The sequence below is a fragment of the Pollachius pollachius genome, assembly GCF_949987615.1.
Source record: "Pollachius pollachius genome assembly, chromosome: 12".
In the NCBI taxonomy this organism is placed as follows: domain Eukaryota; kingdom Metazoa; phylum Chordata; class Actinopteri; order Gadiformes; family Gadidae; genus Pollachius; species Pollachius pollachius.
Window position 1 is genome coordinate 15358303 of NC_136945.1, and position 27670 is coordinate 15385972.

At 40.8% G+C, this 27670-nt stretch overlaps 4 protein-coding genes across 5 annotated transcripts in view; 3 read left to right on the plus strand and 1 right to left on the minus strand.

Annotated features, from left to right (window-relative positions):
- Window positions 1–662, plus strand: part of mst1 (macrophage stimulating 1) — a gene marked incomplete at its 5' end in the record, with an annotated part of 12715 nt that extends 12053 nt beyond the window's left edge. The window contains one exon of the mRNA XM_079747452.1: window positions 1–662. This exon is cut by the window's left edge and continues 1075 nt beyond it.
- A 444-nt stretch (window positions 663–1106) lies between these two features.
- On the plus strand, window positions 1107–10246 carry LOC307084395 (uncharacterized protein). The gene is made up of 6 exons (XM_079748763.1): window positions 1107–1330; window positions 2452–2646; window positions 2861–2944; window positions 5062–5112; window positions 5246–5284; window positions 6325–10246. Exons 2-6 carry the CDS (start codon window positions 2542–2544, stop codon window positions 6400–6402), a joined length of 357 nt encoding a protein of 118 aa, XP_079604889.1. The 5' UTR covers window positions 1107–1330; window positions 2452–2541; the 3' UTR covers window positions 6403–10246.
- A 69-nt stretch (window positions 10247–10315) lies between these two features.
- Window positions 10316–13011, minus strand: cUnh3orf18 (chromosome Un C3orf18 homolog; the record flags this gene model as incomplete). The annotated part of the gene is made up of 4 exons (XM_079747287.1): window positions 10316–10971; window positions 12001–12127; window positions 12220–12245; window positions 12745–13011. 4 exons carry the CDS (start codon window positions 13009–13011, stop codon window positions 10891–10893), a joined length of 501 nt encoding a protein of 166 aa, XP_079603413.1. The 3' UTR covers window positions 10316–10890.
- A 5578-nt stretch (window positions 13012–18589) lies between these two features.
- Window positions 18590–26400, plus strand: gnb1b (guanine nucleotide binding protein (G protein), beta polypeptide 1b). 2 transcript variants are annotated; one of them, XM_079748007.1, is made up of 11 exons: window positions 18590–18706; window positions 22491–22596; window positions 22719–22757; window positions 22852–22958; window positions 23240–23303; window positions 23822–23984; window positions 24143–24209; window positions 24296–24497; window positions 24601–24817; window positions 24968–25083; window positions 25600–26400. In XM_079748007.1, exons 2-10 carry the CDS (start codon window positions 22540–22542, stop codon window positions 25072–25074), a joined length of 1023 nt encoding a protein of 340 aa, XP_079604133.1. In that variant the 5' UTR covers window positions 18590–18706; window positions 22491–22539; the 3' UTR covers window positions 25075–25083; window positions 25600–26400. The 2 variants fall into 2 exon arrangements, with proteins under 2 accessions (XP_079604133.1, XP_079604132.1); XM_079748006.1 differs by lacking the exon at window positions 18590–18706 and adding an exon at window positions 18718–19002.
- The last annotated feature ends 1270 nt before the right edge of the window (window positions 26401–27670 follow it).

The window sequence follows — 27670 nt, forward strand, 5'->3', positions numbered from 1 at the left end:
CTGGTGTTGAATGGAGGTCTGAAATACCTTCTTTGCCCCCAGCCACTGAAGAAATCCCTCCTCTGGCTGTCTTTTGATGCCTCCCCCCTCTAAAGACATGCCATTGTGCCTTATGCAGAACTGTACGCGCTGCACATTCCTGTCTATTCTATAGGAGGATTTCTGTACCCCGGTCCTGATGAGCCTGTTGGAATTCAGCTTAAATAAACCTCAAGATCAGAGTCCAACAGAACCTCAGACACACAGCCGGCTACAGGCCGCTGAACTCTCTCTGTCCTTCCTTCTGTCTCTCTCTGACTCTCTACTACTTGCTCCCTCAGTCTCTCGCCCTCTCCCTCTAGTTGACTTTCTCTCTCTCTCTCTCTCTCTCTCTCTCTCTCTCTCTCTTCTGAATCTTCCCCTTCACACATAAGTTAAACACAAGATCTTTATTTTGCTGCTTCAGATGTAAAGATTCGGTGGCATGATAGTTGCATTTTAAGTACAACGATTGCCATGTCCTGACTGATATCAAGTAGTCTGTTTCTTTTTAGTGTCAGATTATATCATCTTGATTGTATCTCATTGCAATTACTTACCTTTATGGTAGTAATATTTAAAGCAGATGGCACACCAAATACACGTATGACTGTGAATTCGAACTGAAAATTACAGCTGTATACAGGTTCTGTTAAAGTTGACTAAAATGTTGAATAAATTAGTAATTGCGTGACAAAAAAGTGCTTTCTTATCTTTATTGATATGACTAGTTTTGCTGGGAAAGCCACATGGGGAAAGATGCATTTTTTTAACGGGGAAAACCATTTCAGAGCTAAATATTCAGGTTCCCCATCCAAACTCAGCTGATTTAAAATTCTAACATGTGCGTTCATATATTTCTTTGTATGTACAATAACATCAATAACAAAAACAAAAGCAAAACGAAAGCAAAAATGTATGCTCCACCCTGGCCGTAAAAAATTACTATGGGATAGTAGCCTATGTGAGTCAATGCAAATATTCGTTTTTTATGAACTGTCTGTTGAATGGGTGGTCCAATGTGTGTGAGGGGCGGGATCGACCAATTTAACCCCTCCTCTGCCGATCCCTCTTGAAACATGCTTTAATAGAGAAAGTATGCAATGCATACTGCTCTGTTACAAGCCCTATTATACTTCAGCTGGGGGGTTTGTGACTGCCCGTCTGGAGATCACCAACATTCCCGATCAAAGAAGGGAGAGAGAGACATTGCCTGTCTCCCACAAGTTCGATACTTCACTTCCAGAAGCCATAGGATGACTGCTTGAACTTCCAGGTGCAAACACGACAAACCACATCTTGTTGTACAAAGGTAAGTTAATGTGATTGTGTTTATATCACTTCTTACTGGACTTGGATGCCATATGAGTTAACAGATGCATATATAACTTTTGCACCTGTATCCTTTATTTTTTGTGTTATGGTTAAACCTAAATGGATATGTTCGAGATTCAAGACGTCTATATTATGGACGATTATCTCAGTGCAATAAAAGTACATTTAAGTGAACGCGCTTGCTCTGGGGATGTGGTGAGTGCACGTTTCGCCTGTACCTTGATGGCTGGCTCTTGTTTTGGTGCTGAATGTGACAGTCGGAACGTAGTGCACACACTCCCGAGAAATGTTGAACACAACAAGCTGCGAACGCTTTAAAGAAAGTTTATATTTTTCTGAGTCGCCCTTGTGGAAAAGTTGCATTGAGTCCCGTTCTTCATTGGCTACAGACCCTTTAGGTCAGTGGACGGTGTCCCGTTGCAGAGTTGCTGGGGCGTTTGTGGGACTCCTTTCCTTACACGTTTATTAAGGATCGTCTTGTTTTCGGCGACTGTGCATACATCTCAGAGGACTTCCTGCTTCAATGCAGCGGGCTTGGCCGTCGGCAATTACTGCTCTGCGCATTCTTTAGGAGCGAGACAGCCGAAAGCTCTTGGATGTTTGATCTACAAATTGTTCATTAATGTTGGAGCATCAATTTGGCTTAACAGTTTTCCGTGACATCGCATGCCGTAAACAAGCAGTTGGCCGGATAACCGGCAGAGAGCGGATAAGAGGATGGGACTGCTATAGCCTGGATCACGGTTTTGGATGGTATATTGAGTTGTGAATATCTGTGCTACTTTTAGTCACTGCAGAGCATTCTCATGTTTCCCTGCGTTTGCCAAACCCCTGTCTGTGTACAGATGAACCTGCAGCGACTTGTGCCAAGGCATGTATATATAGGCTATACATAAGCAGTTCTCACGCTTGCCCAGCAAATGGTATAGCCTACTGCACGGATTTTCCGTGACGCCTTAAATCATTGGTTGATAGATGGATCGGAAATAACTGTATTGAATACCCCAAAAATGCAGAGGTGGGCATTATGTGAAGAATGATCTTAAAAATAATAAACTGTAATAACCTTGCTTACCCTTCCTTGTGCCCTGTTCCCAGGTTCCACCGGCGTGTAATCAGTTGTTACCCCGCCCTCGAGGCCTTTTGGTGGGGCCTCGATGCCCACACTCCCCGCAGCTAGTGGACACCATGAGTAACACTGGGACTGAAGAGCCGTCTCTCCAGCCAGGCGACGGCCCGTCATGTGCCGAGCCTCCACGCAGGGGTAGGGGTCGCCCTCGCAAACCGCCGCAGGTGGGACCCCTTTTCAAACCCCCTTTTTTTCGGATCTGGGTCTTCCTACGATAAGCATACCAGTTTTTATGAAGAGGAATCTAGTAACTTTACATTCTCATCGTGAAGTTGTGTAAAACTACTCTGCCACAGTGGGTTTTCCTCTGTGCAGTTTTCCTATGTATAGACTACACATTGAGTAATCTGGCCCCGCTCCCATTTGCTCTCCTTCTAGGAACCTACGGGGCCTCCAGTCCCGAAGCGACCCAGAGGAAGACCCAAAGGCAGCAAGGACAAGGGCCCCCGCACACCACTGAAGGTACCCCGTGTTGCACACTTAGCCACCTCATCAATCTAAAAAAAAGCCGCCTTGATCTCTAATCGGTGTTGCTCATCTTGATCAATGGTTGTGGAAGAAGAGTTATAACGTGGTAACTCAAATGAGCTGCATACTGGATATTCAAGCTAGGAGCCCAGCCTAAAAGGTACCGTTCAGTTCAGCCTAGATGGTCATCGGAGCAGAGTAGAGGGGAAACTCTGGGGCCATCCTGGATGTAAATCAAAGCTTTGTGTCACTGCTGATGCGTTTGTCAGTCGAGGATTGTCAATATGCTTCGGAACTTGTTTTTTTTTCATGGCAGCAAAGTAAAAAAAGCTCTACATATTTGTTGAATTAACATAATAAGGAAATTCAGGTCATGCTATTATTTGACAGCAGCATTAAATTAAAGGTATAGTATGTAACATTTTCGCATTAAAATATACAAAAATGACTTAACCTATGTTATACGTTTTGTTGAGTATTGAACTTACGTTGTCCAAATTGTTTCCAATAATGTTTGAACCAAGAGAAATACATAGTTTTATTCAAGTTAACTGTCCATTACATGTAGTCGCATGTCAATGGCATCATATGTCCATTACTCCCTAATTTCCTGGGAATCACACGAAACAGTACTTTAGGGGAGATCTAATTTATTTATATGATATTTCAATATCAATCATGATTACTAAGATGTGCTACGCTTTTGCCAGCCACTAAGCTAATGCAGTGTTTCACTCACAAATCTTTAACGGGTTATTTAATAAAAAAAAAAAAATAAAGATCCATCTGAGAGAACGACTCCATCCGCAATCTAAAGTGTTTCCAATACATTGAAAAAAATAATACCAAATACTACCAAAACACTCCTTTGTGGTTTTAATCTCAACGAGTACTAATGTATTTGTTTTGTAGGTGATTTCCTGGTGCGACAAATGTCTACGATAGTGCCACTAATGTACACATGCGTTGAAAGTCAGTTTAATCTGTATTCTTTGCATGCGTCTATGTGCGTTACACCCAAACTACAGCTCCATTGGCCACTCAGTTCTCCTGCACTAGGCTTAACTCTAAGACACAGACATTTCAATCCTTTGGGAACCTTTTTGAAAAGTGAGTCGCGCTGATTTAAGAAAATTTTATTTAGGCTGCTGTCAGGGAAAGGGTACTTCGATGCCATGTTGCGTAGATATATTGACCAAAGGATGGCTCTATGGAGAGGAGTGCTGCTGCCCGACCGTCTCCTCCTCTAGACACACCCATACCGGGGATCAAGCCTTTAGTTCCCCGTATCACATCGCTGTAATTCAGAGCGTGAATATCTGTTGAATATCCGATATCTCCCCCCCCCCCCACCCACACACACGCGCGCGCGCACACACTCGTCACCAAGAACATGATTACTGCCTGTGTCACGCCAGATAGATTTTCACCGGCAATGCTGGTGAAGACTACAACTCCCATAATCCCACGGTACTTCACCATGTCATTAAACTACGTCATTAAACTATGTCATTATACTATGTATTTTGTTGTTGTTTTGGTTCAGCGACCCCTAGTGGCAGAAATTGCATATCATACCATATCATACCTTTAAGTTCCTTATTGTACTTGTACCATCTCATTATTTATCTCCAGTCGATTTACAGGTACATTTTACTTTTAATAAAATAATAAGATGTATATTTGGAGGTCTTGTCGCAATCAGTTTGTAAAATCCATAGTTGTTGCACCAGTGGGAATGTATGCTTATATGTTTTGTCTATTATATCATATATTATATTATATTATTATTATATATATTATCATTTCATTGTCTCTCAAAGACTTCGTCATCATATAGCTTGCACTCTCTGTATTGGTCACTCAGCTTGTCTCATTCTGAAAGCCATTGTTTCAGGTTAACTCATACAAGCAGCTAACCGTGGTTCAGGTTTTTCTGCATGATTTTTCTTTCATGTTATTTTTTTCTTGTAAATCAAGTATCCGTCTTAAACAAAACACGGTACATCCTTTTTAAATTCCGTTGAACTGTTTAACCGTAGCGAGGACTAACAACAAAAGAAGCCTTCTGAGAAGTTCTCCTTTTAAACACACGTCTCTCTCCGCCGCAGAAAGTAGAGCCACAGCGGGAGAAGAGGCCTCGTGGGCGACCGAGGAAATGGGTAGGAGATGATCTCTTGACACGTGGAGACAAGAAGTGAATGGAAATGACCCCAGATGTTTTTATCAATGTGCAGCCGTGCAGGCCAGCGTTGTACTTCATGTCCAGTAAACTCATGGCCCATCTCTTCACAGCCTCAACAAGTAGCTCAAGTGGTAGCGGAGGAACAGCAGGTGAGATATAATGTAATGTATTATCATACACTGTTGTTTTTAGATTCCTAATACAGGTGCAAGACCTTCAACCGATATTCCCTTCCATTTACGGTTTAATTAATGCACATCATATTCATTGCCTTGTTTTCAACACAACAATCCTTTTATGTGTCCTATAAACAAACACAATTGGATATTATTCCCCAAAATATTGGAAAAAGCAACACTGTGATGCAGAGCTCTTGAATGACACCCTGAACACCTGACATTCATCTAGTCCTAAACATCAGAGTAAGAAAGCCCTTGGTTCTGAACGCACTCGTTGCACATGGTCGCATCCACACATTACGCAAACCATCTCCACCCAGAGAGGCCAGTTCCCTTGATGATCTTTGCGTGTCTATCATGCGCCTGTCAGCGTCTCTCGTACGGGCTCAAAGGCACTTCAAGAACTGAAACCGTTGGGGCAGACTCGCTTTTTCAGATGTGCACACACGCAAAAGGGAAGAGTGAGTCAATGTGGAGAGAGGAAACCTGTTCTGGTCCCCGGTTCTCTCGGCTTCCTGACATAACCGTCCTCCGCCTCACAGGCTCTAAGATCTTTAAGAACAGGGACCCCGTTTCCCAGCAGGCACCTGTTAATTTGCAGAAACACGCTCGCAGTCATTGTGGTACGGGGTGATTTACGATACAGCTTGTGGAATTTACACAGGCTAGAAACTGAGAGCGAGAGAGCGAGCGAAAGAAAGTGACAGAACATGGGGAGAGAGTGGAGACACAACATGTAGAGAGCGAGAGACACACACACACACAACATACACAATATGTAGCAGAGCGAGCGAGAGAAAAACGGACACACAATTTGTAGCCGGGAGAGAGTGACAAACACACCCGCCCAAGATTTAACAGAGAGAGGGATAGAGAGCATACAGAGAGAGACAGACACAAGATGTAGCAGAGAGAAAGAGAGACACACACACACACAGAACGCAAACACACACCAAATAGAGAGCCAGCTCAGGAACCAAAGTCTGTGTCTTTTGTCCCTGCTGTCCTAGGGCCCTTCAGACCAGGCCATGGAGGGCCCCTCTGAGCCGCATCCATCTCAGGTTCCAGCAGCGGAGGAAGTGGAGTAGATAGACAGCTCCTCCTCCACCTACCTCAAGGTTTGGCCTCAAACAGATGGGGATAAAATCAGACCTGACATCTGCTGCGGGGGGGTTTCAGAGGAATTACAAAAAAGTGGCGTCTCTATCTTGGGATATTTACGTAGAGTTTCTTTTCGTTTTTTTTAGTTGAGTCAATGATGTGCATAAATTCATTGTTTGCGGTTTTACAAAATTGGTTTTACATAGGAGGTGATATGGCTTTGTTTGAGTGTGTGTGTGTCTGTGTGTGTGTGGTTGTGTGCGTGTGTGTGTGTGGGTATGTGTGTCTGGTGTGTATGTGTGTGTGTGTGTGGTTGTGTGTGTGTGTGTGTGTGTGTGTCTTCTCCGTCGTGCACGTATGCAAAGATCTACAAAGATCACCTTTACCGGGGATGACCTATGCTTACACGAAGACATGCAGTTCACCCAGAGTTTAGCAAGGATTCGCTCTTCTCTGCTGAGGTTTGCGGCAAGGAAACACTGATAGTTCGACCAGGGAACATGCGCAATTTTGTTTCCGACAGCCAGACACAAGATAATTAATAAATAGCGCACCCGGCAAGATCAAATCACTGTATTTTCAGTTGGTAGCATTTGTATTTTACAGCAGTGCATTTAAGTGATTTTACCCATTATCACATGGATGTATAACTTTTTCAACATATTTTCAATGGAGCCGACCCCATCTGTACTTACTCGTCGGTTCATATACATTCTGGTCGTAAATGCCATGCTGCCCCCTTGTCCCTACATGTTATCGTGACAGGGAAATGTTAATGCAGACACCTCTGCAAAGATCTATATCATGTCTTGGCAAACGTGGGACACACACGCAAGTGTGAATTCAGCTTTTAGTGTTTTGAGCATGTTTAGGGATGAGGGATGGATGGATGGATGGATTGGCACTTACATAATTTAACTAATATTTTAATATTTTAAGACAACATAGTATATAAAGAGTCCCAGCCCCACTGTGCCAAAATTGAGTATTTTTGACACTGACATCATTCTGGTACAATATTTACTGTGTGTGCTTAAGAAATTGTTATGACAGTACATATGACAAGTTTGATTCCAAAAATGTTGGTGTCCGTTGTTGGGAAGAAAAAGATAACTTCTTTGTTCAATGCTTATAACTACATTATCCAACTTAAACTAGGCATACTATCCACATTGTCTTAAAAGGGGTAGTTCGGAATTTTGGACATAGGGCCTGATTCCCAAGTTAGCCTCGGTGTTCTTTACCATTGGAGACAGTTTTCAACACATTTCATTCAGTCCTTCTAGTTGCAGAGTTTGCTCGTGCTAGGCTAGCGCACGGCAACGGGCAATACTAGCCTGCTAATAAAACAGTCTTACCAACTCCACAGTACACCCGAGGTAAATCAACTATAACGCCAAACGGTCGATGTCTGTGTTGAAAAAAAAAAAAGTGTGAAAAAACAACAACCTTGCATTGCATTGCATTTTGAGGGACTTGCTGTGCCTCAGCAGCAGTGTTATATTCCTGGTAGTAGGCTACGGCAGCGGCGGACTGATACCTAGGTTAAGTTTCGCTGCTGCTGAGAAAGAAGTCCCTCAAAATGCGATGATTCATGTGATGCGAGGTTAGTTTTATTTCTAACATTATTTTTTCAACACAGACATTTACATCTATAGTCTGGCGTTATAATTGATTGACCTCGGGTGTACTGTGGAGTGGGTAAGACTGTTCTATTAGCAGGCTAGCATTGTCCGTTGCCGTGCGCGAGCCTAGCCCCAGCCAACTCTGCAACTAGAAGGACTGAATGAAATGTGTTGAAAACTCTCCAATGATAAAGAACACCAAGGCTAACTTGGGAATCAGGCCCTATGTCCAAAATTCCGAACTACCCCTCTAACTCATTGTATGTATTACATATCAAATTTGCCATAGATCAATCATTCAGGAATTTCCGGTTTCCCAAATGGTCCTTTACTTTTGGAATGCAACTTTTCATATCAAATATGTTGACATGTTAATTTACTACACTCAGGATTATACTTTTGCGTTGTGTTTTTTTCTCTTTACCAACACATGTTAACCTCAGGTACAAAACTTTTCAGGAAACTGTCGGAGGGTCTGATCCATACGATTATTGCGATGTGTTTGTTGTGCATTTCCGATCTGTATTTGACGTTCACCAATTGCTTTGACACAAAGACCTCATGTAGACCTCTGATACACTCACACCGACTTACCTCACATTCTACCTCACTTTTAGTACAGATTAACACACACACACACACACACACACACACACACACACACACACACACACACACACACACACACTCTCTCTAACTCAAGAACGTGTGCAGACACATCTAACTTCCAGGAGTCACTTTGCATGGTTTACACATTTGACAGGAATCTACAGATGCAGGGTTTTAGGTTCAATCCCATGTCTCAATCTTTTGTTTGTTTTGGCAAAATCGGGCAAATCCGACGCTCTCTTAGGAAAAAAATCAGAATCAGGAAGCCGGCTATATGGGCCTATTGGGTGCTACGTGGGCAGCATAAATATTATTGTATTACCAAAGAAGTCTCTGAAACGGCTCACTAATTGGCTGATTGAGTGTTGTTCGGAGCCTAGTTGCCCTATCCGACTGGTACTGGTAGACTGGTAGACTAGCACCATACTTGAGTCCAGTTAAACCCGGGTCGTGACCTGGATTGTGATGGCGGTGAAATGACACAAATGACACAAATGCCTGCAACAGGTTTAACCCTGGTCACTGGAAAGCAGTTGTTAACCAACTTTTTTTTGTCCTTTCCAGACACCTGTGAAATATTAGACTCCCATTGAAATCCAACTGTCAATATCAGGGTCTGTTTTGTACCAAATCTGTGTTCGAACCTCAAACAAGACTGGCATGGTTGTCCTCACCTCCAATCAGCCATTATCACACCACTTGATGAGATATTTGTAGAGTCTGTAGTTTCAAATGAACTCGTTATTATTTGTACTCATTTTACTTCTTTGAGATCTTACAACAGCAATTGTATACGTCATTATGTGTTTTCCTTACACTGTAATTCATAACAATGCAAAATAATGTTTTTAAAAGATGGAACATACTAGGTAATTCACTTAGGACGGAGTCCAGAATAATTTATACAATATTTTGGGAAACCATTAAAAAATAATAATCAATTCAATTCAAAGCTGAATAACTACTTGTAGCAAACCTTTTTTTTGCATAGGCCTATGTGTGAATTATCCATAAACTACTCCAAATTACAAAATAATCAAATTTTATTCTATAACATTATCTTCACTTGAGCACTATTGGGAGAACTGCGACTAAAACAATAATAGATTTACTGTGGGCTACTTTTTGATGGTCCCTTTGGACTGATTTATTTAGCTTTTTCCACTAGACTTCCAAAGCAAGTTAACAGCATCTCAGAAGAGTGTTTAGTTATGACGATGCCTCACCTTCAACCATACGCACAATTAATCCTGATGTGATCAATCTTGTTATTGAGGGACAGCTCATAGTAATAGCTCAAAGTAATACAAATACTTCACAATGCTAGTTTCTCTGGGTGTTGTTGGAAATGTCACAACGCTAGATGTGTAATCTTTTCAATGATTAAAAAGTAGAATTTTATCAAAATGTTTTTCACTTAAGAATTTATCCCTTCATTTCGTGCTTGACTCTTTTTATAATTATGCACATTTGATGTGTCATCATCCACTGATACAGGTCGATTTACAGAAGCAACCTGTTACCTTTTTTATGAGCCTATACTGCATTTTTTTGTCTTAATCTGCAGCCATATTGCCAATAAAATGTTACCAAATTACTTCTGTCATGGGTTGATTAAGAGCAAAAAACAAGCAGAAGAGTTTGAGTTGGTTTATTGTGTCACTTTGACAAAGCACTCAAAACAGTCAGTCAACATATCATCAAAAACACTGATTGGAAGAGGAAGTGCCCGATGAAGGAAGTGATGTGAAGTCTACAAAATGCACCCTAACACAAAACGGCAAAACCAACACACCCCCAACCAATGAACACGCAGAGCTAAATGTGCACTAAGATATCAAAAGGTACAGATATATCAACAATGACACCAACATAAATAACAACAGACATGGTGGGCGTGTCTTTGTCTGTGTGCGCCTAAACAACTAATAACAGTGCAAGATCAATACGCCCCCCCTTTATTCCCAAATACCAGTCACCCGAGATGACGTTTGTGCAAACGAGAGTCAACGTAAAGCTGAAACTAGGAAGGAATGGTTGAAGTGAGAAAGTACCAGTCATTTGAATCCCCCCTCCCATCCACAACCCTTTAAAAACACAAACAGTGCACCAATCGTCTGATCCCTTTACTTCCAGTCCTTTTATTTTCCACCAAGTTCCTCCTGAGCGACAGGTCCTAGGAGGAGCCGGGCCGCCCCATGACATCCAGTAGGCCAGAGGGCCAGAGCAGGGCGGTCCTCCTCACGCATTCAGAGCATTGGCCACGTCTGTGAACACCAGTCGACTGGGCCTCTGGGTGGAGCCTTGGGAGGTGGTGAGGGTCTGTGGGGTAAGGGGGTGTGGGGATGGGGGACATTTCACAATTAAAACAACGCTTCCGCTGCAGCGATAAGGCGGTTAAATATCTACTGTTAGAATGAACATGATGGGGGATTGGGGAACATTTTAACTCGGCGATATTTAAAAAGAGGTCAGTGTTCAGGGAATTCAAAAATAGTTGGATGTTAATGGAAAAGTGATGACAATGGATTTAGTGCTTCGGGTTAATAGGATCGGAGTTGAAAGACCACAAAGGAAACGTAATGAAACCAAATATATTAGTACACACACAGGTCAAGAAAGAAGATAGAGGGATAAAGTGTGTGTGTGTGTGTGTGTGTGTGTGTGTGTGTGTGTGTGTGTGTGTGTTCCAGCTCTAGATATATGAAATTGTTAGGATTATTAAAATGGGTGCAGTTTGTGGCTGTGGCATTAAAGTAATGATTGGGTTTAGGAGGATTTATGAAAAACAGGTTCAAGACACACAGTGTAGTCAATACTTTACCATGTTTTTCTTTTACCATTGTGTCATTGTTAAAACTTTAAAGAAAATATATGAAAATAATCAATAACAATAGCAAAACAAAAATATCAATACCAGTTTTTTACGTGAAAAGTAAAAACATTTACTAAAAAAATACTAAGATTAACAAAAGCACAAATAACCAGATGTTAAACTGGTAATATCTCAAAATTGATAAGAAAGAAAGTTACTATAGGGTACTTAAAAAACAGCTGTAATTTGCCTTGGCAATCAGAAGCCCATTTAATATTGTATGCTTTGCTGTAAGAAGATACAACCTATAACTACTGTCTTAGAGACTTTATGTCAAAGGAAACATCTTAGTTAGCCCAACCTTACTCAAAGCACTGTCTTCAAAATTTTATAATAACCTATTCAGGGACAACTTATTTTAGTTTCCATCAAGACAGAAATACAATCCGTTGCGAGTACTCTGTATTCACACAGTGTGGTACTGCAATGTATTGGTAACCCCACAGCGTGTGTGGCTCTGGCTGGGTTACCCTCACCTTGCTGTTGGGGCCCAGGCCTCCGTCTCGGCCCTGGTCCAGTAGCTCCTGCTCCAGCAGGTCGTCCTGCTCCTCAGCTGGGTCAAAGTTATACATGGGCATGAGCTGGTGCCTCAGCTTCTCCAGCCTGTCACACAGAGAACCCAGGGCACTGTAAACATGGACACTTGTCATTGAGGAATACACAGGGAAAGTAGCACCAAGGCCAGGTGGACTCACCGCTTCCGCTTCCGGATGTACAGCATCTGAGAGCAGTGCAGATAAAAAGAAAATTGTCAGTGAATTATTTGATGAGAAGTCTTTTGGATTTACTCTCAACACCATTTTTGTGTTTTTTCTGCTTCAAATGTTTCAGTGATTACTAAATGTGCTCAGGGTTCGTTGGGTGCTCAATCATACGGGCCTGTGAAGCCCTGGGAGACTGGGATTAAGCGGCATACTAAGAAGAAGAAGATAACCAGATATCCTCCCCATCTCTCCAGTGTCTTTAAAGCCGATACCTTACACAACTAAGATTAGGGCTGTGCAATTAAGTAATATATTTTTTATAAAAGGGGCGATTTCAAGTGTTTTTTGGAGAAAAATGCTGAATAAATGCATCATGTTTCTAAACTCAAAAATAATCATTCGGATAATCGTGATTTCAATATTGACCAAAACAATCGTGGTTATGATTTCTTCCATAATCGAGCAGCCCTGACTGAGACAACAACCCATTCAACTTGAGCAGGGCCGGTTCCTTACGACGACCACCGCCAGCGCGATCACAGCCATGATTCCGAACGGCAGCAGCACCGTCCCCATCCTGGCCCCCTCCACCCGCATCTCCGGGAACCCCGTGGCGTTGAGGGCCGTCGTCTCATTGGTCGAAACGGACACCATGGTCATCAAGGTTGTCCTGGAGGTGACGTCGCCCTGGTCGTGCGTGGTCGCGAGGATGAACGGGTTTGCGGAAGACGTGGCGTGCGTGGAGAGAAAACCGGCGGTCGCCTCGGCGGTCACCAAAGCCATCGCCCCCAGCCCCCCCCCACCCCCCCCCCCCCCCCTCACCTCCGCTGTTAGACGATAAAGCGATGTCCAGTAACGCTGTATGCAGACGCTCCGGGAGCTCTCAGTCTCCAGTGTGGGTCATTGCAGACACAGGCCCCCCCCTTGCGCTGCCGGGGGTCCCTGGAGCATGGAGTCTTTGGATTGGAGTAATCCCTGAAGGAGAAGATACCATACTAGAGTCACATACTCTCTGTCAAGTAGGCGATTCAAAACAGTGGTCACAGAACACAGTGTATCTCCATAAGTCCCCGATACTAATGTGAGCGCGACATCCATTTGTACAAGTAACAATGTGACAATTCTTTGTAGAGGATTTGCCCACATAAGTCTTTTTTGTGATTGTAGCCCACCCCTAATTTCATCCCACTGATACCCCGAGCTGAATATGCCAGCAGTTATGTGGTATGTTGTGGGCAGGATGTGGGTAACAGTTGCTGAAAGCTGAACCGACGTTAAGAAATGGATGCCAACCAGCCATCCAAACTGTGAATCCGTCTTCAAACGTTCAACTAGACGACCCGGCCATCTAACCACTGAATGTAAACAACACTCATAGAAATATAAAACAATGCCTGCATTGGCCATTCAAAATGGAATAGGTATAGGTGTGCCTATTAAGAGGTCATGTCTTTAAGGAATATTTCCAGTAGGGTAAATTGTATAAGTGAATCTTTCTTCATGTATAATTTCTACATATCCTGTTATCAAAGCCCTTTGTAGTGTCACAGGACACATGATCCACTCTGCCTACCTCTGAGCTTACAGCCCGCCTGCACTTTTAATGAGGAACATGTGCGACTTGAGCAAACAACCAATCAGAACCCGGGGATATTTACCCACTCATTACCACTGTCCCATTTAAAAGCCCTAATAAAAGTTCGTGCACAGAACATGGACACAACCCTCAAGACAGTCATCATTATGGGAATCGTTTTTATGGTCCCACTTCTCTGTGTTGTATTGCTAAACACAAAGCCACACACACACAGCAGACTTATGTGAGCTGCAGGGCTTCTAATCCTACTGATGTGACCCTGCTTTCATGTGAGTCCTATCAGATTAGTGAGGTATACATACCTTAACGCAAAATGGGAACAGCTTGAGGAGGAGCCTACCGGGGCGCTAGCAAAAGAGAGGGTTTTTTTTTCATTTGAAGAGGGAATTCTTCCCCCTCTTCCTGTGGTTTTCACTGTCCTTTCTCCCAGTAGGAAAATATATATATACGCCACTCAACATAGGCTGTTTACTTGGAAAAACACCACAATTTTCTTCTCCTCTAATCCAGAAAGCCTAGCCCTGGCTCACTCTTCGTTTATTGGTGTGCCTTTGCTAAGATCTGGGATCCTTTCTTGTGTTTCAAATGACAGCTCCATGGATGCTGCAAAACACCGATGAGTGCTTCCAGCTCACGCCCCTAGTGCCACACCATTGGTCCAATGCCTTCTAGAGGATGGATACAGTTGGCTTCCTCAGCTGCCTGTTAGGCTTTGCAGGGATGAAATGGGATTTAATGGCTCTGCACACCAAATGCTATGTGCGTAACTGCATCCGGGTGGCAGGGCTGTAAAATTTAACCCTGTGATGTCCTTCAAGCTGTCTTTCAGGACATTACTTCTCAAGTGATAGTCCTTTAATTAATAAACATTCCTTGGTCTATATTTGTCCAACTGTTAAACAGTGAATGTGCTGGCAAAAATGTTAATTATTGGAAACATACAATATATTACAGATATATATTACAGATATCTGGTTACAGATAACAGCTGGTTGATCTGGTCAGATGTTATTACAACCCAACTATTCATAAGACATTTTGATGTTAATTTTTTCACAATGAGCAGTTTCTAAGGTCGACACATTTTGAAGGAATCTCCAGTCATCATGGCAAAAAAGGAATCTCCAGTCATCACGGTAAAAAAATCTGAAAGAATACATGCAACAACAAATACATTTTTATTGTATTAAATATAATTAATGAACATGCATAATTTACATTAGAATATTATAGGTCTGGTAGCATACCCTTATAAAAAACACTCAATGAATATATGTATTGCATTTTTTTTATAGCTAATACAGTGTTAATATAATTAAAGTTAGAATAGTAGGCCTATAATAATATTATGCCTTTGATTAAAATATTAAAGTAGTTTCAGATAAAACGTGACATGGAAACTGCAAGTTAAAATAATCTGTATATAACCAAGCCCCTTTGATCATTTAATAATAACTTGAAGAATATGACATAATGAGAACAATGACCTTAAAGTGACAATTTTAGATTTGCGCCTCTGTCGGTTGCTATCATCTTAATGTGGCCCCTCCCACTTGCTGAGGTTGCCAGCACTCACTCCATTAACCAGCAGCCAAAGCCAACAGCTACAGTGTTGTCAACACTGAACTGTGAGTTCTTCCCTTATCTCCATCTCTTATATCCAACAATACTATTTCTGGTTGTCCCCCTCTTTTTTTGTTTGCTTTGTTATACATGCAGAGAGGTATTCTCGCAGCTGAAGGGGCTGGACATGTAGTGTGCTCTGCCCAAGCAACAGCAACGATCTTTGGTGTCTTTTAAAACTCCTCTAGAAATAGCAAGCACGCCCCCTGGGGTTACTACAAATGAACTAAACACAGAATTTGACTCCTGCCCGCAAATGCATTAGCATAAATTGAATGTATGGCATTGTTGCGATTTGTGGCTATCAGTATGTAGGGCCATCTACATATTCATTTGTACATATATATTAGTAAATCTTAAACAGTCACTTTAAATTGATATGACTTGCTCCATTCATAATTGTCTACAATTAAAACATAAAAATGTAAAAATGATACACAACACGACAACAAACAAAATTGACCTCACCACAAATGAGAAGGATGTTTTATTCCAAATAGAAAACAAATCCTTTTTTCCCCCAAATAAACCAATTCTCTTTCCTTAGCAACTAAAAAGTTATTGATTTATTAGCAACGTATACTCATAGTCGTTGGTTCAATCTCCATCTTTATCAGCTTAGAGCTGTAATATCAAAAATGTATTCTGAATGTTCAGTAGAATTCTGTAGAAAACCATGTGTTATTGGACTTCCCCTGAATTTTGCAAAGATTAATTCAACTATTGGTTTTAATGACAGACCAATAAATTATAATGAATCATACGGGATTAACTCTAATATATAGACTATAAAGAAGATACAATTAGACTCGGTTAAAGAAAAAACATTGATTATTACCATACTAGTACTCAATATTTGAAAGCATAATATATTGGTCACTGCTTTGAGGCTTTCACTTGGTAAACCTTTGTTTTTCTCAAGTGTAGTATATCTACCTTTTTGGTCAATGTCTTTGGCCTGGCTCTCTCTTGGTTAGGTTGACTCCAATTAAACTCATCAGTCTCCAGCTCCACTTACCTCTCCGTTTCCCTCCTCGTCAAACATCCCAAACACACCTTTGTATTCCACAATCATGCTCCTCTGTTAGTGTACTAGCCTATGGATCATACATTTATAAATAAAGCAGTGCGAGAAAATGAATCACATTGTTATTTCAATTCATCATATTTAAATAAGAAGGAATTTATCTGTATGATAACTTGAAGCACAATTATTTGTGGGGAATATTATAGTTAGTGGTGCCTAGGTCAAGCCAAGGAGTGACTTACCATATTTTGACTTGCTGACAGTTAAACACAAGACCTGTTTGTGGTTGCAGCAGTAATTCTAACATGAGAGTAAACCCTAGCCAGGCCATTAAGGATACACTTCTGTTGGGTATCCCTGGAGTTTAGTAAAGCCTAAACCATGGCCGTTTGGGGTATTCAAAGGATAAGCTTGTTGCTCACCAATTAGGAATCTGCAGGGAATGATGTTAAATATGAAGAATAGCATATTGAAAAGTATGCCTAACTTAATCAAGTGTTGTTCATTAAAACAAAACCAGTTTCAAATGATAACCCATTGTTTAAAGCAGTAGCAGAAAAGGACTAGGGCAACAAAGACGTTACCCATGAGATGTATTTGTAAGATATAGTGTCATACGCGCCACCTTTCTAATTAGCCCTTGTAGGACAGCAGCAGGTGTGTAGTCCCCAGCTATTGTTGATTACCTGGGGACAGAAGGGGATTAACACAGAAAACCATGCATGCAGGCGTTTATCTATCTAGATTTACTTCCAACCGAGCATTGAGGAGGTTAATTCATTGTTAATGAATCGAAGAAAGTATTTGACAACGGTATTCCCTATCCAACATGCCTACCTAACCTCACGTTAAGAGTATAGCGCTGTAATATGAAGAAAAAAATCTGCATTCTCCCGATACGTTATTTGCTGTATTCCTTCAGTTAATTTTCACCTCTTTGATTTATGCTAATTTATACTGCTACTTAATCGCTCGTCAATTTAAGATGGCTCACAATTAATTTGATCAAATACCCTAACCCTAGATCATTTTTTATTATTCAAAACGGATTTCAATAGCAAACCAAGAAGACTATTTAGTTTCGTTCATTGTCGTTTCCAAACACATTACCACTTCAACTTGGTTATATATAAGCCTATATTTCGTTGTTGTACTTCCGAGGTAAAATTGTATTTACAATAATGCCTGACGAGCAAAATTCACGTTTGCACGTTACATCAAGTAGGCTAACCTGTTTTTGTTACCAATTAGGTATCAGGATTTTTTGCAAATGGAGGGAAAGTTTCACGATGTAAAGCAAACCAAACTATTTAGCTAATGTCTTGTTTGTGGCATATTTTTTCCATTTGTCATGAATGCTGGAACTGCGTTAAAACTCTAGCTCCCTCTAAAGGAAATCGATATAGGCCTACCATGATAGCCTAATTCTAATACTTACACTTAAAATAAAATAATAACAATAATATTGAATAATAGTAATATAACATCATTATTATAACGGTATATGCATTTTCTGCGCATACGCAATGTATTAAAATAAATAAACTACATACACGTTTAATCTCATCTTCAAAACTGTAATATTAATCTTATATTTTAAAGCCATTTTTTAAAGCCACTTTACTTCATGCGCAGTCTTGAACATTAGGTTCTTTATCTAGAGTGGTTCTCTAACAACGGCTTTCTTTGACAGGAGCAACATAATGTTTGTCTTTCATTATAATTTGTATACATGTCAGCTTGAAGGATGCCCACTGATTTTGTAACAGCTTGGATTCGCTGAATAAGTACCAGCAACGACTAACCCTAAAAATGAAATAAATATAAATGTGCTATCTGAAATAACAGTGAAATTTCAATGGCACCAAAAAAGTGGCTTTTCCAAAGTACTTGGGACCTTGTATGAAAACCAATCAGTGGCTGCATCCTCTAATGTATGTCATACTGCAGTTAAGATTTAATAATCCCACAGTGACTAGAAAAATACCCAATATTGCAACATATCTATAATAAAATGAAAGTAGGCCTACATCTTATTTATCCGATAGCCCATCAGCGTTCTCTGTACATGGCTGGTGCAGCGTGGGGTTTCCCACACATGATTGCAGGGTTACCGCGCCCATCCCTTGGTTTGATGGCCGGACGACAACGGTGCAGCAACAGAAAGGCACACATTTTCGGTCTGACTGGAAGAAGTCAAGTTGCGGCTACTTGTTAAATGTGTACAAACGGTACAGATTTTCACAACTTTGTCGTTTGCTCTTCTGTTGTGCTCACGAGCACATAGGGTTATTTTGAGTGCAGGGCTAGTGGGTGTGATCTTCCCCTCCCCTCCCGGTTGGCTGAGTGGGGTTGTGCAGCTCGCCAGCCCGTAGCCCAGGTTCGGGAAGGCTCCTGTGAAAACTAGCTGGCTGGCTAGTTTCTAAGCTAGCTCCTCGGTGCTCGTTGATGCGTGGATTAGAGGGATTCACCGTTTTCTTTTTCAGTCCATGCCAAAAACATAAAAACAAACGAAAAATTAAAAAAGGTAAGAAACTAATTCACCTTTGATATTCAAAATTGGCCAGCAATGGCATGACGTGTAGACGTTTAGTTGTAGCCAAACAGAACCGCTCGGGGGTGGGGTAAGGCGAGCTAGCCTCCTAGCGAGTCGGTCGGTTGGGGTTAGCGGCTTATCGCGCAGGCAGGGACAACATCGTTATATTGAGCCACTGAAAGGGATCACGTCCAGGAGGATTTGCAATGGATAAAGAGATTTCTATAAAACCACTAATTATCAAGACTCGCTTGTGTTTTTAGTTTAAAAAAGAAGTATAATGTGGAGTGGAGCTTGGTGTTGAATGAGGGGCCACTGAATGAGCTCTCCGGCCTACATGACTTCCACCCGTTAGCGCTATCGAGCCAATCCTAGGACGAATGGGCTGCTATGCTGGCTTATTTGCCAAAGAATCCTCGATGCAAAGATGTCATTATTGAATTCAACTACAGTATATAGGAAACATTTATTTATTTCAATATCAACATTTTTATGGGTAAAAAAAAATGGCTGTCAGTCTGTGTGTGTGTGTGTGTTGGGGGGGGGGGGGCACAGCCCCTTGGCCGACACAATATCCCTCGAGAATTATGTGGTCCGTCACTCTCAGTGGCTCCATATCAAAAAACATCTTGATTTTACTGTCTATTTAGTACGATTGTTTTGCAACGGAAGTTGTGAACATGTCGTTTGACACCCTGCTTTCTTTCACAAGGTGTTGTCGTCACCCATATGTACTTACAGGGCCGTCTGAGTGCAACGCCTCTTGCAGCAGTGATCTGTAACACGCATACGTAGGAAACATTGTATTTATTTATCGGTGGATTGACGTTATGGTTACTATAGGGCGTATATTGACTTGGGGGTGACATAATTCCCTCTGAAATCAGCGAGGGGAAACAGGCCACACTAGCCGACCTTGCAATCTTCTCCAAGTTAAGACCCTCCGCCGTCTCCCTGACCTTACGGGAGAAGGTACGCGTCGTAAATCAAATTAAACGCATACAGTTTGCCCAAACGAGATTGGTTTCACTTAAGTGGATTTAGACTTGGACTACGCAAACAGCTCTCGAGTAATGAGTTCACTCCTCTCGTTAGCTCCGAAGCTAGCCACCCAACGATCAACAATAAATTGCGGAAGAGCGGCGGAGACTCTTCACAGTGTATCTGTGATCCCATCGCCCTGCTGCACAACACACAGTCGGTCAACCCTATTTTATGGGTCCACAGAGCAGAAGGAGTGTCACTATTCCGTGATACTTTGATTGATGACACGGCATTCTAAAATCACAGGTCTAATGTTCAGTTGTATGGGAAGTGCCGTTAAATGGCGTGTAAACCTCCTGTCACAGGCCCAACAGTTACTACTCTTATATCCCTCCTGCTTACTACACTGCTCGCTAAAACTCCTCTGCCTAAAGGCCTACTAATTATATACCCCTCCTGTCTACTACTCTTATAAACCGTCCAGCCTAAGGGCCTACTACTCTTATCAACCCTCTTGCCTACCGGCCTACTTCTCTGGCAAGCGTTTAGCGGGCTAACTAGCTGGCAGCGGTTGCAAGATGGCGTTCAGCTGCATCTTCTCCGTTTCCCTGCACTGCAATTCAGATTAGTTATGTTGGGCTCCGTGCATTTAGAAACATTCTATTCTACTGTTAAATGTATGTATCTGTATAACTTTATCCACTAAACCAAGGGTCACAATGGGTGCTATGCGTTTTCTTTGGCAAACCTTTCAATCCTACTTGAATAGCAAACGGAAAGTGACAGCCGCCGTACGGTATTATATCAAGCATTCAAAAACTATGCAAAGTGTCAACGCTACATGCAAATAGTGCTGTGTACACTGCGAGAACGACGTGTTATTGTCCGTGCACTGCAAATACAAAGCAAACGTGTATAATGTTCATCATAGCCTTGCTTCATAGCATACTAAACTGTTACAATTATGTTAAACATTTGTGTTAATGTAGTGGCAGATACTAATATGATCGCAGATATAGTCAACTCACTTGTCTTCATTATGCGCAAATGGTGTATATGCTTAATGCACAAATGGTGTTTGATTTTAACTGTACTTAGAAATTAGAGATTCAAACAAGCAAAATAAAAATATGTGGGCTGTTACTCCAGGCAGTTACATTGAGCATGTTTCAAATGTATATATTTAATCCTCACACTTTTTATGAAGACCTTAAGAGGAAAATCATATTTCTGACTGGCTTTCCCATCTGCTGTCATGTCGGTAGTAGAGAGATGGGATTAAGCATGTAGCTTTTAGGATTATGTACTTGTGCTGTGATAGTACTGGTTATAGTATTTTTCATCATCCAGCTTTAGACCTGTGAAACATGGCTTTATCGGGACAAGTTTATCTTGCTGTAGCCACCGGACTCTAGTGAAACCTGTCGTAGGCCTATATTGTTGTTTAAGGTTAGGTGTTTGATCAGTCATGTCCATCATGATTGTAGGCTCTTGACATTGTATATGTTGAAATGGGACACTGTATGTGTATAATAGAATCAGCCTGTACATAAAAACCAGGTCCACCAGAAAAAACAAACCACATCCATTTGTATTTACACAGGAATACATTCACCAATTAGATGGTGCGTAGGAACCACTCAAGTCTTTGGGGAAAAGGAGGCACCAACTACCATTAGGAGAGCTTTCAGTAAGCCACATCTCTAGGGATGTTTGCCACAACCCATTGTTCATTGGGCAGCAGTCAGCTGACACTGATCAGGCGCTTGGAAAAGGAGAAGTGATGAGGCAGAATCTGTCTTAACTGCAAGTATTTGTCTGTTATTAGAGAATATTCTAAAAGGCGGAAAGAAAAGGCCACATCAGGATTTTCCTGAACATCTGCAGTTATACTGATTTCAGTGCTACACGTTACGTAATTTCAGTGGCGCACAATACACTTTATAATTCATAATCTGATATTGGCAATGGGTTATTCGTACGTAAAGCATGTTTTTGAGGTGACACAAGGTGGAGTAAGGTTCTACAGATTGTCCATTTCTTAGAATTGACTTCTAATTCTGATGATATAACGATAAGTGACCCAATCAACCTAACCATTTGAGACTCTTGTTTGGTTCATTTTTGGGACCCAAGTACAAATGATTGTTCAACGATTTCACCTCTGGGATAGATTGTGAACCACAAGGATTGAAGGCAACAGGATAATTAATGGTGTTCTGATTGCTGGTGAGTCAAGCGTAAGCCTAGGATTTGTCTGGCTAAATAGTGTGCAGGGATTATGTCAACGACAAGGTGTGAGGCTATTTCGGTTTCATCAGGAGCCAACTAATGCAGACTCCTTAGAAGCTGTCATTGATTGGAATATAGGTTAGCCTAGAAATGTGATTAAGGCACAGGTTTGATTAAAGCTCTTACACGCCGGACTCTGTTCTGTATTTAACATTTCCCTTCCTTATTTAAAAAAGTAATTTCGGTCTGTATTCCCTTCACAGGTCACCAAGTGTTCCAGCAGCTGGAGTAAGGTAATCACACGCGCTGAAAATGAGTGAACTGGACCAGTTGCGCCAAGAGGCGGAGCAGCTCAAAAATCAGATCCGAGTGAGTAGAATTCTGCTTAACTGTCTGCCGGCCAAATGGAAGACATGGAAACTCTGAAGAGAATGTATCCGTTCCTTGATACACCTCAAGTCTTAACACTGCACTTTCTATTTTCCTTTCAGGATGCCAGGAAAGCATGTGCAGATGCTACACTATCACAGGTAACAGAGTAATTAGATTAACTTGCCTGTCTCCTCTCTGTGACCGTAACTCTATCTGGACTAACACAGCAAATCCAATACATCTTCTCTTTAGATCACGGCCAATATTGATCCTGTTGGTCGAATTCAAATGCGTACAAGAAGAACGCTAAGGGGACACCTGGCTAAAATCTATGCCATGCATTGGGGAACAGATTCCAGGTATGCAGAGACATTTTGTATCCCAGACTGCAGACTGCTGTGTTTTGCATTCTGACAATCCAAAACATGACCTTATTTTTATTTAAGCTGATGATTATTTAAGGGATGATTCTGGAAATCCAAACTAATATTTTTACATTTAATCTTTTCTCAAAAACCTGTTTGCGTATGGGTTGGTTTTTAAGGGTTAACACTTGGCTTGGAATAACAATAGTTTTGTCTGGTTATTTGCAATAAATAATCAACAAATCTTTATTTTCCTTCCCTTCTCTTTATTACAGGCTTTTGGTCAGTGCCTCCCAAGATGGAAAACTTATAATTTGGGACAGCTATACAACAAACAAAGTAAGTCAAACAAAGGGGATTGCCAATTGTATTCCTGCTGTATCTATAGAGCAATGGAACATGATTGAAACCAGTCTTTAACAAAAACAATATATCAGAGAAAGTAACACAGCTCTTATGGACAGAAGCACTTATCTCAGGTTGTCTGGCAAGAATTGCAATGGTAAAATATTGAATGTGTTGAGATTGTTTATTGAAGAATCTTGATGTTGACTCAGTTTTCCTTTCTAAGGCAAATATGTCGCTGTGCATATAATACAGTAAATAAGAACCATGTCAAAAGTTTGTTGTCGAATTAGATCAAAGTTGCTAATTGTTAATGAATTGGTGATTGACATTTTGCTTTATCAAATTGCTATAAAGAAGTGTCAATTTTGATGGATGTGTTGGTATACACACAAGGCTGCCATGGTTTTTCGTCCAGTGTCAATGTCAAATAAGGTTTAGAAAATCACTTTTAGCCACTAAATGCAGGGTTAAATGTACTTGTATGTTTTCCTTCTCCTCTCCTCTTTTAGGTTCATGCCATTCCTCTTCGCTCTTCTTGGGTCATGACTTGTGCATACGCCCCATCAGGAAATTACGTAGCCTGTGGTGGTTTAGATAACATCTGCTCCATTTACAACCTGAAAACTCGTGAGGGAAACGTGCGTGTCAGTCGTGAGCTGGCTGGGCACACAGGTAAGGCATACGGAATGGTATCTCTGCATGTGTGTGGTTTCAATTGAATTTCAGGTTAAGGTTACGTGCCAATTAGCTATATATATATATATATATATATATATATATAACGGTGGACTTTACCTCCTCTTACTAACACTCATTTTTGTAAATACCAGGTTACCTTTCCTGCTGCCGTTTCCTTGATGACAACCAGATTGTTACAAGCTCTGGAGATACAACCTGGTACGTTTTATACACAAAATATTCCTTGCAATGTTTGCATTCAAACTTAATTTTCATCTAATCAACTATAAACCTATTTATTACAGTGCTCTTTGGGACATTGAGACTGGCCAGCAGACAACCACGTTTGCTGGACATACAGGCGACGTTATGAGCCTGTCTTTGGCTCCTGACACCAGATTATTTGTCTCTGGTGCATGCGATGCATCTGCTAAGCTCTGGGATGTCCGAGAGGGCATGTGTAGACAGACATTTACAGGCCATGAGTCTGACATTAATGCCATCTGTGTAAGTAATTTTTTGAATATACTGCTTAATTAATTAATTTTTCACACATTTTAAGAAAATGTTTGCAATGTTAATAAATATCCAACCTTTTTGTTGTTTGCAGTTCTTCCCCAATGGCAATGCGTTTGCCACAGGCTCTGATGATGCTACCTGCAGACTCTTTGATCTGCGTGCTGATCAGGAACTGATGATCTATTCTCATGACAATATCATCTGTGGCATCACCTCTGTTGCATTCTCCAAGAGTGGCCGACTCCTACTGGCCGGATATGATGACTTCAACTGTAATGTGTGGGACACACTAAAGGCAGACCGAGCAGGTTAGTTATTTCAGCAAAGTCCTTGCCGTTCAGTTTTATTCCTGTTTCTATGCCTTGGATCTGTATACAAGACACAGAAAGTCCTCACTACCAGTCAAGTTAGTACATAGTATTTTCAATGTTAACTAAAATGCATTTATCTCGCTTAAGGGGTCTTGGCTGGACATGACAACCGTGTGAGCTGCCTGGGAGTTACTGATGATGGCATGGCAGTTGCAACAGGATCCTGGGACAGTTTTCTGAAGATCTGGAATTGAAATCTGAAGGTGCTTTTTTTTTTCCTTTTTTTTACCAGCCACAATCCTTTCTAATGTCATTAAATGTGTTTATAGGTCCATTAGTAACAATCAGCAAAATATGCCTTATCAGAAACCAATCTATTGCTGAATGGGACAGAATGTTTCTAATTCCCTATTTTTCAATTCAATTGGAAAATTGGCAATTAAGAGTTTCTTATGGTTGTAAATAGTTGATTAAAACTGAAGAACGTGTATATCTTTTTGTGTTTGGATTTTCACTTAAGCCTCCTTGATTAAGTCATCATTAAAGGACATAAAATAAATTAATCTTTTTAACTTCAACTTGTAAATTGTTGAATATAACTTGAATAACTGTGGCCCCTTCAAATTATTGAACGATGACTCTAATCAATCAATTTAATTGGAATTAGATTCAATAAGTGTACATTTGCTTAGGCAACTATATGCTTTGACAAGTGGCCGGATAGATTTCTAGAATTAAGAAGCAGTTTTCATGTTCTGTCCCAACCTTTTTTTCTGCAGATGTTATTTTACTCCAAAGTTGACTGGAAGACCATTACAACAGAATGTTATATTTCACAGCATCTTCTTCAACACTGTTTAAACTGACTTGGGCACCGCGAAAACTAAGGGAAACCAAGGCCTTTCCTACACAAAGAAGAGCACAATTGTTTATCACTTAGCTAAAAAAGAAAAAAAAAACAGGATCTCCTGTTGTATCAAATCAGAAACTTGTGCATTCCTTCTTGGACCGTTTATGTTCCCTTGAAAGAAAACAACACTATCATCCCATGCAAATGTAGGTGTCTTGAAAGCAAATGGAGTGTAATTGTACAAATTATTTAACTTTTTTGTTTTTAAGAATTATTTTCTGATGGTTGGTTCTTGATGGCTTTCTTTTTGTCATATTTTCCTTGGTGGTTTAGATATGTCTGAAATTAAAGCTTATCTTTCTAATCTAGTTTAATCACGTAAGAAAGATGAGAGGAAAACGCGCAGAAGCAAATGCTTGATCAGATTTACACAAGCAGCTGTCAAAATGTCCATGATGTATTTATATACTAGCTGTTTTTGTTTCATCACAGCTTTTTGCACATAAAGCTTTGCCTCTCAACTAATACTATGTTAACTAACCAAGCACATGCTATAAGTTGTGATGAATGCTCATTCCAGTACAAAAGGAGATATTAGTAACAGTCCAGTTAATCCCCTTAATTCTTGTACATGCCTTTTTGACTTTGGGTGGGAAGAAATGGGGTAGCAAGTTTGGGCATGGCTGGTTTTGTTATGGATGGGTTGGGTGTGAGGGCTTTTTGGGGGGGGGGGGGGGGGGGCAGGTTGTGTTAATATAGTATCCACTTTGAGTGAAACACCTCGCCTGAATAAATACACTTCCTTTGCTCGGGACTGCAGTTGCAACTCTGTATGAAATGTATAAAGCAATGTCTGAAAATAGTGGTCTAAAGTTTTTAAGTTAAAACATTCTGATTTTATCTGCCATGAGTTAATTTAGATGTGCATGCTGTAGACTTGCTTTCAATGGTGCAAAGATCCTAGATCTGCCGTTCTCAGCGGTGAGTAATTGACTTTGTTTTATCTTGACCGCAGCCATTTTGGCGCAACTCTACAAACATTTACAAATACTGGTAATGCTATGCACCAGAGTGAACTAGAATTGAGAAAGGATTTAATATTGATTGCATACTTAGTGTAAATTATGCTACCAGTTCTAATGATGCCATTTTTTTTTAAATAAAACAATCATTGAGAATTTTTACCTTTTCACCAGTACTTCCTCTCCTTGAATTGTCCACACTCAATGGAACAAAAACATCCTAACACACCTGTCCATATTGAACTTTCTTTGAACTCATTTTTTTCCCCTCAGTCTTAAGTCGGTAACCATTGGAAAGAACATTTCACTGTATACAGAAGCACTTTTGTTAAAGTTGTGACATGTTCATTTTTCTTTTTACTGCTATGTACAATATATGTAATGTATCTGTGGCCACAAGTGAAGATGCAATTCAACTGAGATGGATTCCCTTTTCTCTTTTCATGAATGAGATAGAGCTCTGCACCCTTATGTACCTTTTCACTTTTGTATTTTATTTCAGTCTGTTGGTGTTCCACGGTGAGCTGGATGCAAGATAGATACTGTACTAAATTGTACTGTTATTGAACATGTAATAAAAAGCTGTTTGAGATGTCAGTGATGAATCAGTGATGTAAAGGTGGCTTAAATGAATCAAGTCAGAGTCAATATTTACTCTGATACTCTAGTTCTGAGCAAAGGCATCTGATATGTTTTACAGCCTAAATAAAGTCTTAAGATAGGCTAGTCACCTTAAAGGTATGATGTATGTAATTTCTGCCGCTATGGGTCTCAATCAAAACAAAATCCTTGGAACATTCGCAGGTGAAAAGCTGGTGTTTTTGACGTTTTGCTCCAGTTAAACAGACTGAAATCAATGATGGGCCAAAACAGACCGGATCACCTGTCTGTCCATTTAAAGCTATGGTAATGGTCTGTGTGTGTGTGTGAGAGTGTATAGGACAGTGCGCTCAGAGGGTGTGCGTGTAGGCCATGTCA

What these genes read in the sequence shown, in the direction of transcription:
- LOC307084395 (XM_079748763.1), top strand. Translation starts at nt 2,542, where the DNA reads ATGAGTAACACTGGGACTGAAGAGCCGTCTCTCCAGCCAGGCGACGGC. An exon ending in GCCCCCGCACACCACTGAAG is followed by an intron (nt 2,945 to 5,061) that starts GTACCCCGTGTT and finishes TCTCCGCCGCAG; the next exon opens with AAAGTAGAGCCACAGCGGGA. An exon ending in TGGTAGCGGAGGAACAGCAG is followed by an intron (nt 5,285 to 6,324) that starts GTGAGATATAAT and finishes CTGCTGTCCTAG; the next exon opens with GGCCCTTCAGACCAGGCCAT.
- gnb1b (XM_079748007.1), top strand. Translation starts at nt 22,540, where the DNA reads ATGAGTGAACTGGACCAGTTGCGCCAAGAGGCGGAGCAGCTCAAAAAT. An exon ending in ACAGCTATACAACAAACAAA is followed by an intron (nt 23,304 to 23,821) that starts GTAAGTCAAACA and finishes CTCCTCTTTTAG; the next exon opens with GTTCATGCCATTCCTCTTCG. An exon ending in TGAGCTGGCTGGGCACACAG is followed by an intron (nt 23,985 to 24,142) that starts GTAAGGCATACG and finishes TGTAAATACCAG; the next exon opens with GTTACCTTTCCTGCTGCCGT.